The 13,199-nt window shown below is 35.6% G+C and overlaps 1 protein-coding gene across 1 annotated transcript in view; it reads right to left on the bottom strand.

The window, feature by feature from the left end:
- Positions 1-13,199, bottom strand: part of PTPRG (protein tyrosine phosphatase receptor type G) — a 100,485-nt gene that overhangs the window by 15,499 nt on the left and 71,787 nt on the right. Inside the window, exons 5-9 of the mRNA XM_015811219.1 lie at positions 5,601-5,697; positions 4,235-4,317; positions 3,878-4,012; positions 2,115-2,249; positions 260-423 (exon numbers count right to left, since the gene is read on the bottom strand). Coding sequence (XP_015666705.1) covers positions 260-423; positions 2,115-2,249; positions 3,878-4,012; positions 4,235-4,317; positions 5,601-5,697 — 614 coding nt within the window. The remainder of the gene's footprint in view (positions 1-259; positions 424-2,114; positions 2,250-3,877; positions 4,013-4,234; positions 4,318-5,600; positions 5,698-13,199) is intronic.

The following is a 13,199-nucleotide window of genomic DNA, read 5'->3' on the forward strand; positions in this document are numbered from 1 at the left end:
TTGTGTCTCAGACTCGACTCTCTCTGTAATATGTGTTTTCTGTTACTGTGGTAAATGTAGCTATTTATTTTGGTACCGAATCATTATGTTGCTAAATACATTTAGACACATGGTGATTTGTAAAGATGTCAGCAGTTAAAAGAACAAGTGATGCACATATAGATGCATTGTTGTAAATAATAACCAAACCACCATTGCAACTGTACATTAATCTACACTATGTTGCCAACAAGAATGGATTGACAATGTCCAAACATACCTGCAATGTACAATTACTGGACCCATCTCAGCAGTTCTGGCTGCAGAGGATCTTCTCACAAATGTCAGCACAGGAAGTGCATATTCAGGTACTCCCATGTCAGGCCACTGTGTGTAATGGTACTGAATGAGTGTCCTTTCGTTTTGACGTCCTTTGGGATTTCCCTTTCGATCCAGAAGTCGTGAAACATACAAGTAGAAAATAATAATATTAGTTAACATCAAGGTTTCATATTTTTCCCTCTCTGTACTGCTGTTTAGCCCTCTCTGGACACCCTAGAGCAGAATAAACTCAGGGGTGCTGAAATTTAAGGATTTTATGTGAAAAAGTCCTGTAAATTCTAATATAATACTATTATCTAACAACTGAGATACAAAATCAAATTTGGGTCGATCACCGGGACCAGAGATTTACTCTTCTGAGCTTTCGGACTTATGCCAGAGCCCATCTTCAGGTAATTTCTCTACTGGAATACGTGCCCTAGCCCAGGGGTAGGCAACCTTGGCTCTTTTATGACTCATGGACTTCAACTCCCAGAATTCCTGAGCCAGTCATGCTGAGGGGAAAGGAAGAGGTTTCCAAGCTGAGCCATGCTGGCTCAGGAATTCTGAAAGTTGAAGTCCGCAAGTCATAAAAGAGCCAAGGTTGCCTATCCCTGCTCTAGGCTCTTCTGTGAGTCGTGTTTATATGGTGGCTTCCTATTAGCTGATTGGTGTGTTGATAGCTGGCGATTGGCTGTTGTTTCCTTGGACTGCCAAGCCCTCAGCTCCTAAGTATTTGATAAGCCGGTGGCAACTCCTATTATCTGACAAAGAGTACATCTCTGGTCCGGGTGACTGACCCAAATTCAATTTTGCATCATTATCCTGGGACATATAAATTTGCCTTCAACTGAGATAGACTTTGCCTTACAAAGAAACCTTTGTAATTATTGGACTACCATATCAGTTTATAAGAGGTAGCTTCCAGTAAGTTCTCACAGCCTGACATGAATTGAAAATCATACCCTCCAAAATGCAACCGAGTCAGATAAAACTGATCTCTGTCTTTCATGTTCATAGCTGTATTTCACTTGAATTTAAGGAAGAATAGTAAAAATTGGCCCTCCCAAAGTTCCTTGACTACAATCTCTGTAATCTTTGGCTATAATGATTGGATGGATAGGAAATGTACATAAAACTATTTGGCAATCTTTGTACATTTTTAAAATCTAACAAAACTCACAGACATAATCTTGTTCTTTTGCTTAATTTGCTTATCTTTAATGTTGAGCCCACTGAGAAAACTATTATAGTAATTTTATGATGCCTAATATGAATTCCTTGTTCAATAGTGTCAAATTTGAAAAAAAGATATTGATGAACTATTTTCTTTTTCATTTACTTGTAATTTCAATTACTGCACTCAATTTCTTCCATCTGTTAAAAATTCTTAACTTCCCAAGCCTTGTCAAATTGTAAAAACAGACAATTTGATTTTCTGCTATGTGCATTGCATTGTTCTTGGTTTTCTGGTCCTTTCTGCTTTATTGTACACCAGAGGCCCCCAACCATTTGGGCACCAGGGACCGGTTACATGGAGAGAGGTTTTTCCGTGGACCGGAAGGGGCATGGTTTTGTGTGTTGCCTGCATCTCACGGATGGGGCTTTGCTTGTTTGTGCGGACCAGTTGCTGGCATGCTGCGGCCCAGTACCGGTCCACAGACTGGGGGTTGGGGACCCCTGTTGTACACTATAGACAGTCTTGAGATCGCAACAATCTTCGAATATTGTATGTATGAATGAGTCACACTTAGTAGCAACATCCCAAATGGACATTCATTTTTGAACAAACATAGTGTAATGATGTTGCTCACTTTTTTCATTTTTGTATTCCTCACTGTGAAGCGGCGGACAGTGTAGCAAGCATGTACTTTTGTGCTCTTCAGTGTGACAATGATATGGCCATATTCCTCACTGTTTTCAGTTGGCCAATACTGGTCACATTTCCTCTGAAGAAAGAAGAATAACATAAAATGTTAAAGTCTGTATGATGCTAGAGGATACTGAGTTAAGAAGGATTCAATCTGAGATCTGGCTGCATAAAAGAGCTATTTCTTTTTTTTTAGTTGTTCTGGAAAAACTGCTTATTATGTTTTTTAACCCTTTGTTAAAATTGTATTTTTATTGATAGTTATTACATGTAACAATTGTTAGGACATTATTTATGAAATATTGTTCATAATATAGATTATCTAATATACTTTTACACAAATTCATCAGTCCTGGTATAATTTAATTTTTGTTAATGTCTTATATTTATATATATACTGTCATTTGTCAGGCTATAATAATAACAATAATAGAGTTGGAAGAGACCTTGGCGGTTCTAGTCCAACCCCCTGCTCAGGCAGGAAACCCTATACCATTTCAGACAAATGGCTGTCCAGTCTCTTCTTTAAAACTTCCAGTGTTGGAGCATTCACCACTTCTGGAGGCAGGTCGTTCCACTGATTAATTGTTCTAACTGTCAGGAAATTTCTCCTTAGTTCTAGGTTGCTTCTCTCTTTGATTAGTTTTCATCCATTGCTGGAAATTGTTTATATTGTTTAAATTGTTTTGAGAGAGAGTGAGAGAAAGAGAGAGAATGTCTGGAATTTAACTGGAATGTACCAGCTTCAAACTTAGTTCTCTAAGTCTAGGCCTTATTTTTCATGGGCTACAAACATTTTCAAAGTGTTTTTTTATTTCTTTTTCTAACAGCAATACAGTTCAGTCAATGTTAGCTAGTGAACCACCATTTTTGTCCCATTGTTCTTTTAAGACAGAGGTCCCCAATCCTCGAGCCACGGCCCATTTGGAACTGGCATCACAAGAACTGGTGGGGGAGTGTGTGCATGCACAGCTCCATTTGCAAGAGTGGCGGGCACATGTGCCTACTACTTGCACAAATGGAGTTTCCTGCATCTGGCGCTTCCATGGAACCCTCCCCCGCTGGTCTGCCAAGCTGAAAAGATTGGGGATTGCTGTTTTTTAAGACAGCTCTGTCTAATACTTCTCTAAGCTTTAATCATCCTAAAGTAATATTACCCAACTTTGGGAGGGGGTTTAAATTGTGGATAGATGGCTGGTGAATTCTGGGAGTTGAAGTCTACACATCTTAAAATTCTCAAGATTGGGAAACACTGACCTAGAGTATATTCAAGGTTTATAGTGATAGGAAGTTGCTAAAGTGGACTAAACAAATTAAGGAACCCTTAGCAAATGGTGTTAGTTATATTAGTTAAATATTATATTATGCAGGAAATAAATTACTTTCACATCATGCCTGTTATAGGTTATCCATGAGCAGAAATGAGATCTGCCTCATCTATATTATAAATATTGATTTACAACAACAACAACAACAATAATAATAAAGTTGGAAGGGACCTTGGAGGTCTTCTAATCCAACCCCCTGCTCAGGCAGGAAACCCTAGACCATTTCAGACAAAATTATTATTATAAATAAAAATTATTATTAGAGTTTATGCTACGATGAAACACATTCAACTCCTTAACAAAACTGAAGAAAGATCACACATCTCTGGTGAGAACTAAGAAAAATATTATGATAATAAATGCAGACTATTCTGCTTACTCTTCCTTTTTCCACAAGATTTGTAATCATGATGATAATTCCAGTGTTTTGCTCCCAAATCATTCTCCAAAAATCTTCAAATGTTGACTTTAAAGGGCCCTGGGTGGCAATGTAAGCTTTCGCTTTGTTGTAACCCTTCAAAGGAAATCACAATAATACGTAAGATAAAAGTATCTGCAATAGCAATCATATTAATAATGTATATATCTCTGGAGCAGAGCTCTTTTCTACTGAACGTTTGAGGAGTTTGGAGCTGAAGTTGAAAAATGAAAAGTTCTAATAATGCATTAAGAGTTTCTGTTTCTTCTGAGGGACAAGATTTCTCAAGAGACCTTAGGAATTAACAAAACAACTTACATCAACATAATTGGCATTAATGTAATCGCTGTGCTTTGAATCCTTTCCTGGTAAAGGTCTTAATTTCACTCGACTGTGATCATCTACAGAAAAGAACAAGGAAAACACACATTTAAGAAAATAAGCCTGATACATTTTTCTTTTTTAATATATGATTGACTAATGAAAGAACTGAAAAGCCAATTCTCGCTTCAGAAAATGTTACAGAGGAATTGGAGATTGATTTAAAAATAGGTTGTTTGGCAAATAGGGAGTGTTTTCTCAGTTGATGATCAAAGTGTTTTGACTGTTTTATTGGAACACCTGATAGTATCAAAGTTATTAATCAATTTAGGGTGCAATGGAATGCCAAAGACAATCAGGTAAATACTTTCGTGAGATCCAATTAAGCTTCTGTTTACAGAAGTCACAGAAAGGGAAAACTTCAGTTCTGGAAAGTTGGAAATTTTCAGAGACAGGCATAAGGAAAATCACTTTTATGAGACTGCATCAGAAATTTGGCAATGCTATCGTTCAAAATTAGTATTTATTTCAAATCATGGCAGGAAAAATGCGTATGTCCCTGGAGATTGGTTTAATGCAGTTAAAAAATATAATGTGTGCAGAGGAAAGGAATATGTGAGTGTAATTCTACTTACCAGTATTCAATCCTATCCTTTTAATTAATCTCCACTTTATTAAAGACTTTCTGGAAATTAGTATATCACATTGGAAAAAAATTAGTCTAGAACATCGAGCTGCGAATTTCTTAGACAGAGTCGCTTTTCTAAATAAAATCTGTATGTTTTTAATCTTAAAAGATTGTCATTATCTATCTCAGAAAACAGGCCTGAATTTGAATTTGAATTTTGAATTTGAATTTGAATTTGAATTTGAATTTTATTATATTTATACCCCGCCCTTCTCCCGGAGGACTCAGGGCGGCTTACAGCCAGTTTAAAAACAACTAATACAATACAATACAAAATTTAAGAAAATGATTAAAAATAAAAAGAAAGAAGCATGTTATCCATTTGTTGAACTTTTATTATTTTATTTTATTGTAAGTATACTGATAGAAAGCCAGCTTGGTGCAATGATTAAAACACCAACCTAAAAACTGGGAGACTGAAGTTGTAGCCTTGCGCATGAAGCCAACTGGGTGACATTGGGCCAGTTCTTCTCTGTCAGCCCTAGGAAGGATGCAATGTCAAGCAACTTCCAAAAATCTTGCTATGAAAACTGCAAGAATTATTTCAGGCCCTCATATGGACTCAACACTGATTTGATGGTATAAAAAGTAAATGTGTACTGGTAAACTGGGACACCATTACAAGATACGCAGTTATTGTTATTTATTACTTCTCTGAAGGCCATTATTACTCACATGCTAAAATGTTGATGTATCTGTTTTTGTGCTTGTTGTCGGGGTGATTGGAATGTTCAGCGGTGATGTTCATGTCAGATGTACAACGCTGCACTTCCTGTTAAGAAAACAAATTGAAAGAGCAGATAAGTGCCAAACATTTTATTTGTCTCATTTTGCAAACAGTTCATTCAGAACATATTGAAATGCTGGGAGATCGTTGATTCCCCCCCCCCCCATGAGTATCCTTTCAGCAAAATACAATGTAAACATATTCCAGCAAGTTTTATGAAGAATATTTTCTAGTCCCAAGTATCTGATGAAATCTACAGTGATTAAAATTCAGTCTAGTGTAAAATCCCGGGCATAGTTGTACATGTAACTATTTCTCTCATAACAACACCCTGAAAGTAGTTCATTTTAACTATAAGCGTTTTTTGTGGCTAATCAGTTGTAAGGGGCCAATATGAAACAGTACAAAACACTATTAAATAAAAAGATGGACTGAACCAGATTTGTATCTCAGAAAAATATACATTTTTAGATTAAAAATATAATGGCTATTTCATAGAGTTAAAAAAAGATCAAGTGACTACAAAGAAAATACATATATACATTATATACTCATCATGCTATTTCCTTTTGTGTTAAGGTTATAAAAAGGAAAAGAGTAAGTAGTAGCAATGAAAAATAAAATAGAAAATAAAGAAAAAAGACAAGGAAATCTAAGTAGATCTACTTTATATCAGTATGATTCACTATACCAATCCATATTGTTTAATCTTTACAATCCATTCTTGTTTTTACTATATCCATATACTGTTTCATACACCACTTTTGGTTCTTTTAACCGTATCTTTCACTTTCTGAAACTCTCCTACTACATCTTGTCTTTCCTTTTTCTCTCAACCCTTATACTGTAATTAAATTCTCATTCTCTCTATATAGCCAAATTACCTCAGCGAACATCTTTTGTATAGGTACCTTCCACATTTATTCAGTACCCAATCATTTTGACTCTTGCATTTGTCTTATTACCCAATTCTTTTGTCCCTGTTTATATAACTCATTCTCTTCTAATACACAGTTCATACGTAACCAATTTCCATATAACAACTATATACTCTTCCACACAGCTGTTTTTGTTTCTTTTGAATGATGTTCATTACTTGCAACAGAACACATATTACCTGCCAGCTTTCTACTAGCATTTCATATCTTGAACTTTCTGCAGCCATTTTTATGTCCATAGGAAGCACTCTATCAAGATATACACATTCACCTGCATACTTTATTTTTTCATCATTTCTATATAATTCATAGTCATTCACTCAATTTTATCAAACAAAGAAGAGGGAGTCAAGCTATTCTCCAAAGCACCCGAAGGCAGGACAAGAAGCAATGAATGGAAACTAACCAAAGAGAGAAGCAACCTCGAACTAAGGAGAATTTTTTTGACAGAACAATTAATCAGTGGAACAACCTGCCTCCAGAAGCTGTGAATGCTCCAACACTGGAAGTTTTTAAGAAGAGACTGGACAGCAATTTGTCTGAAATGGTATAGGGTTTCCTGCCTGAGCAGTGGGTTGGACTCGATGACCTCCAAGGTCTCTTCCAACTTTATTATTATTAAACCTATCTACTTTTATCTTTACTACATTACAATTGAGATTCATGGTTCTTCATGCAATCTAATATTTGCTCCAAATCATTCAGATTTCATCTACATTGGATATTAAAGTGTTTGTGTGTGTACGTGTTTGTTTCTACCACCTACCTATCATCCATCCATCCATCCATCCATCCATCCATCCATCCATCCATCCATCCATCCATAGATAGGTCTGTCTGTCTATCTATCATTATCTATCTCAATCTATGTAACATCTAATCATTTATCATCTATTTCTTCATATATACAACACATCTCTAATATCTTCACAAGTGTTTATACACTTGCTCATAGATTCCATCACACCTGTTTTTTCCCCCGCTCACTGTTGATCACTAAGCATTCCATCTATCTTTTCTTTTGTTAAGATCCATAGTAACAAAACTTGTTGCAACCTAGTGATTCTCTAGATGCTTAGCAGCCATGGTTAAGAATCTTCCTTTAGTGGAGGGCAATTTTGCAAACTCCTCTTTTGAAATTCCTTTCTTGATAATAACACAGGTTTCTGTCACAACTGATCTACACCTTGCCAAGACACAGTGTGGCCAAACTGTTCAGTGTATATGAAATACAACAGACTTGGTGTTTTTTAAAGAGGATATTTCCTTTGACAAAACGGTATTGTCTTCTATCCTGTTATAAGACTTTCTGCCCAATGTTACAGAGACCATGAAGAAAGATAGCTTGTTGCTTATCTGTAAATACACAAATTTCAGTAGTCATTGTGCATTCACACAGCTATACAACTTTCTCACAAGAGGCAGCACTTTGATACAATCATATAGTTGGAAGGAGTCCATTTTGGTCTCTGAATCCAATTACTTACCCAGAGTCAGAATCTAAATTAAAGCATTTTAAGCAGATAGCTGACCTTTGAATACATCCAAAGTAGGGGAGCCTATGACTTGACTAATTGGTTCCCCTATTATAATGCTGCCAGTGTTAGGAAGTTGTTTTCTATCATTCAATTGTAATTTGCTTTCCTATAACATAATATTCTGTATCCTGCAGTCTGGAATCTCTTTCTCTGTGATGCCCTTCGAAGAATTTGAACAGGGGGAGCATATCTCAGTCATCTTTTCTCAAACTTCAAATACATAATTTCTTCAATCTCTTGTCAAAACATTTTGTGTTCTAGTCTTAGTAATAATTAATTAGCAGAGTAACTCTATGTGATAAAAAATAAGTCTGAAAATCACTATGGTACAGGGACAAAGGATTTCATTAGTGACATTGCCTGGATGACATATTTATGTAACATCTTAAAGTTTTTGGACAGAGTCAAAGCGGACTTGGGGATCCTTAGCTGCGAGACCACAACAAAAATCTGCTTAGGAATGCAGACTATACAAGCTGGAACTTTGAAATGGCCAAAGTCCCACTAATTCCATCCAAAGAAAGAGGAAGGGTCTCTTCATCCATCCACCCATCTTGTGTCCATCATTTTCCATCCTGCATCCAAGTGCTTTATTTTATGGTCAGATGCAATGGTTTCCATTCTTCTGATCAACTATGTATGGAGTATGCATGTGTGTATTGTGAAAATTTGTGCTGCTATGTTTAATTTTGTTAAATGATCCCAGATTCCCTTATCCATTGTAGACTAGGGTTGCCCTCAGACACAGGCTAAGTGTAAATCCCATGATTTAAACTGAAAAATGGGCAGCAAATAAACTCAATCATAAAATGTAAAACATTGTATGAATTTGGATATCTAGGGGAGGAGTGTGGCATGCATATACCTACAGGTAGCAAGAGAAGTGTGATTGTTAAGAAATAGGACAGCTCACATGAATACCTAAGTGTATGACAGCTACTGGATCTGTGGAGTATTATGAGGGCCATCTGGTACCCTCTTTCCCCTCCAGGTTACAAAGATGCCTACAGATATCTTAATCTTTATAAGTAGCAAAACTTCAAAATAAGGGAAGTCATTAGTACAGCACAGCTGCTACAAAGAACAATCAGAGCTAATTGCCAGAAGGAATTACCAAGAGAAATGTTAATAATATCCACCTTAAAATGCAATTCAGGATTATATAGTAATGTTACAAAGGACTGCCTTGCAATTCACAGTCACTGCTGCCCTCTAGTGCAAAGTATTCGCCTATCTTCACTATTTCTAACCCAGTGGAACAAGGGGAAAGAAATTATGGCTGCAGGATTAGGACTCGGTTTATCTATCTGTCTGCCCATCAGCAGGATGACACTTAACAACAACAACAACAACAACAACAACAACAAAAACAACAACAACAACAACAACAACAACAACAACAACATAATAATAATAATAATAATAATAATAATAATAATAATAATAATAATAATAATAATAATAATAATAATAATAATAATAGAGTTGGAAGGGACCTTGAAGGTCATCTAGTCCAATTCCCTGCTCAGGCAGGAAACCCTATACTATTTCAGACAAATGGCTGTCCAGTCTCTTCTTAAAAACTTCCAGTGTTGGAGCATTCACAACTTCTGGAGGCAGGTTGTTCCACTGATTAATTGTTGTTGTTGTTGTTGTTGTTCTCTTCTTCTTCTTCTTCTTCTTCTTCTTCTTCTTCTTCTTCTTCTTCTTCTTCTTCTTCTTCTTCTTCTTCTTCTTCTTCTTCTTCTTCTTCTTCTTCTTCTTCTTCTTCTTCTTCTTCTTCTTCTTCTTCTGCCATATCCATTATCGGACGTTGGCGATCATGCTGGCGATCCTGTTTTTATCAGCAGCCGCACAAAAAAGTGCTGCTGCGTTTTGTCCAAACCAGTCCCTTAGATTTTGAAGCCATGATGTTCTTCTTCTGCCTGGACCTCATTTGCCTTCAATCTTTCCCTGGAGGATTAAATGGAGTATGCCATGTGGGAGGCACATCACATGTCCAAAATATTCTAACTTTCATTTTTTAATTGTTTTGATGATTTCCCTTGGCTTTCCCAGGCAGCTTATCATCTCCTCATTAATTATTCTTACTGTCAGGAAAATTCTCCTTAGTTCTAGGTTGCTTAAAATAGGACCAAGTTTGGTTGTGTGGTAAAAAGACAACTAAAGACACTCCTGAGTTTAAAAATTTGCAAGATTGGGCCAGGGGCTGTGGAAGAAAAAAAGACCCAGAAGCATTTCTGTAGGAGAGGTAGTTGGGCATTAACTTGGAATATTGTCAAGTTGTCTCTTTAAAGTTCCCTGTCCTTCCTGGAGTGTATGGAGCATACAAAAGTGCTCAGACACAATATAAAGCAAAAGCAGAAAGACATATGTAGATTTGGATGCAACATGCTATTTTGTTACACTTAAGAAAATAACTATTTCTGGTAAAGGGGTTTAAAAGAATTCCAGATGCCATGATCTGGATAATTTCCTTCCTCTGCGATTCTTTCTAAACCAATAGAATATTGGAAAGCAATTTTGAAAGGGGCTTAGAACTTTGAACATCCACCAATACAACTCTCCTAAAACTGAACAGAATTGGATTAAATTTGGTGTGGGAAGAGATCCTGGCAAAATACAGACTGTGGACTCATTTCTTCTCCAGAAAAAATAAAAACTCTTTATTCTATCCTCATTCCAATATAGACAGATAAGAGAAGGCTGGACTAATTCTAATATGTACATTAGATTGGAGGCAACGTATGTAGAAATGGAGAAATGTTTTAATTGGTATCCCTTTAGACTGAGAATATGGGGAATAGAATTTTCACTAGGGCTGGAAAGAAGTGAATACAGATATTACATCCTATATATTTTGTATAGGTCATTTGCAGTGTACATATCTGGCCATGGATCATGTATGAATAATTGAATAATAGTAAGATACTTAATTATATATAGACGGCACATTTATGATATATTCAAACTCCTATTTCTAGCATGAGTAAAATAGATACCCATTTATAACTCATCTCTCTCTTGCCTCTCCTCTATGGTTGTAAAATCTATATAAGTTAGTTCTAATTTTTATTTTTTTAAATGATGAGGAAAAGAGAAAAGGGAATAGTATTTTATTCTCAACACTTCCATCTTTAATAATCCAATTAAACTCAATAATAGAAAATACAGAAGCAATTACATCTACTTAAATGAAAGGACTGCTTCCACAATTCAATTTTTACTCTTCACCATGAATTCCTATGGCACATTTTATATTAAAAAAGGAATAAACTACAAAAGTGGCATGTAATTTGTAATTGTCATTATTTATGCAGAACAATGTCAGTTTGTACAACATTTTACATAGCAAAATAAATAACCTACTTCCTCTCTACAGAAAAAAATAGTCTAGTATTATAATAAAACAACCTATTTGATTCAAAATACTCAGGATTTAAAAATTCTTTAAAAAATAACTCAATTCAAATTGGGAACAACATTAAATATATGCCATGGAACCACTACAATGTTATATAATGCTCGGAAAAAAATTACCAGTCTCTATTATTTTTCTGAAAGGCTGTTCCAAGGTCAGGAACTTTAATTAACCTTTCTAATGCTTAGAGGTAATGGCTCTCTTAATTCAGCTGAAGTCTCAGCTGGACCATATTGGGCTAATAAAGTAGGTGGCCTGGGAACAGATATCGGACACTAGAATGAAGGAAGAACATGATGATGACTGATTTTCAAAAGCAATGACTGATTTTACAAAAAAAAACCTTAGAAGACGGGAACTGGGGAAAAAAAATCTAAAGGGCTTTTCAGATCCAAAAATGTGTACTTTATTATTAAACTTTTCAACAAAATATTCTTGTAGAAATGTTTAAGATTGGACAAATGTAACGCACAAAATATAGGCATGCTCATCTGGATATCTATTTTCTTATGGTATACTATAGCTATAATCAGAATGTTTTGGTCAAATGTGTTTAGCTGTGTCCAGCTAATGAAAAACCAGGCTTAAATATTCAATTATTTAATATACTGAGTAGCTTTGGGTTAACTTGACTCATGTTAAGAGGATAACATGGGAATGGATACGGAAGAAGTATGCATCGCTGAGATATTCCTTGTAGAAAGAAGGGAGGCATGTCACATATTTGCTTGTGACCTTTGGTTTTGATATGCATCCAAACCAGAACCCTATTTATTATATTTCATTATCGAACCCCAGATAGACTCAGTACAACTAAATACAGCCAACCACAAAGTGATAATTAAAATCCAAACAGAGACGAATGAAAAACAACAAAAAATAAACACTCAGCTAACAATTAAAGTCAATCTTCAAAGGGCAACTTGAATAATAAATGTCTTTGCCTAATGGCAGAAGGATAGTGGAGAAAGAGCTAGGCCATTTTACTGTAGATGCTTGAGGTTTTTGTTATAATTCTACTGGATTTATATTGGTGCAGCAGCATAGAGGCAGTATTCCCTGATGTGAGATTGCTCATTTATTCTTGTTTAGCTTATTTAAATGGGCAAAAATAAATAAAGGTGATAGATTGGGAAATTACTGGGAGAAAATTATAGATTGATAACAATAGGAAAAATGATCATTTCCAGGACATACGCTTTTATTAAATTTTGAGTTGTGGTTTAGTTTATACACCTGGAAATGTGTGAATTATTCAAACAATTCGCATTGGGACTCTGAATTTTTACATTTGGACTGCCGTTCTGCAGTTGATATTTGTGCTTCCACAAAGAAGTTGTTCAACTTATGCTTATTGGCAGCCATAGACCAGAATATAAATAATGAGATATATCTTATCAAACCTATCCGTGCAACAGCTGAACTGATAAGATCTCTGTTATATCAGACCAAGGCTCTATTAAATCAACATTTATTTTTCCGCACTTAATCAGATGTGCGAAATGAGCAGCAGATTATTCCCCAGTACACAATTTTCAAAGATGCTTACCACTACAGAGGAAACAAAGACCCACCAGTCTACTTTTGACTCACCGAGGAATAGCTAATATATCAACAAAATTGACATAACAATCTGAGAGGTATGAAAAT

This window comes from Protobothrops mucrosquamatus, unplaced genomic scaffold, assembly GCF_001527695.2.
Source record: "Protobothrops mucrosquamatus isolate PMUCROS unplaced genomic scaffold, P.Mucros_1.0 scaffold_48, whole genome shotgun sequence".
NCBI classification, from domain to species: domain Eukaryota; kingdom Metazoa; phylum Chordata; class Lepidosauria; order Squamata; family Viperidae; genus Protobothrops; species Protobothrops mucrosquamatus.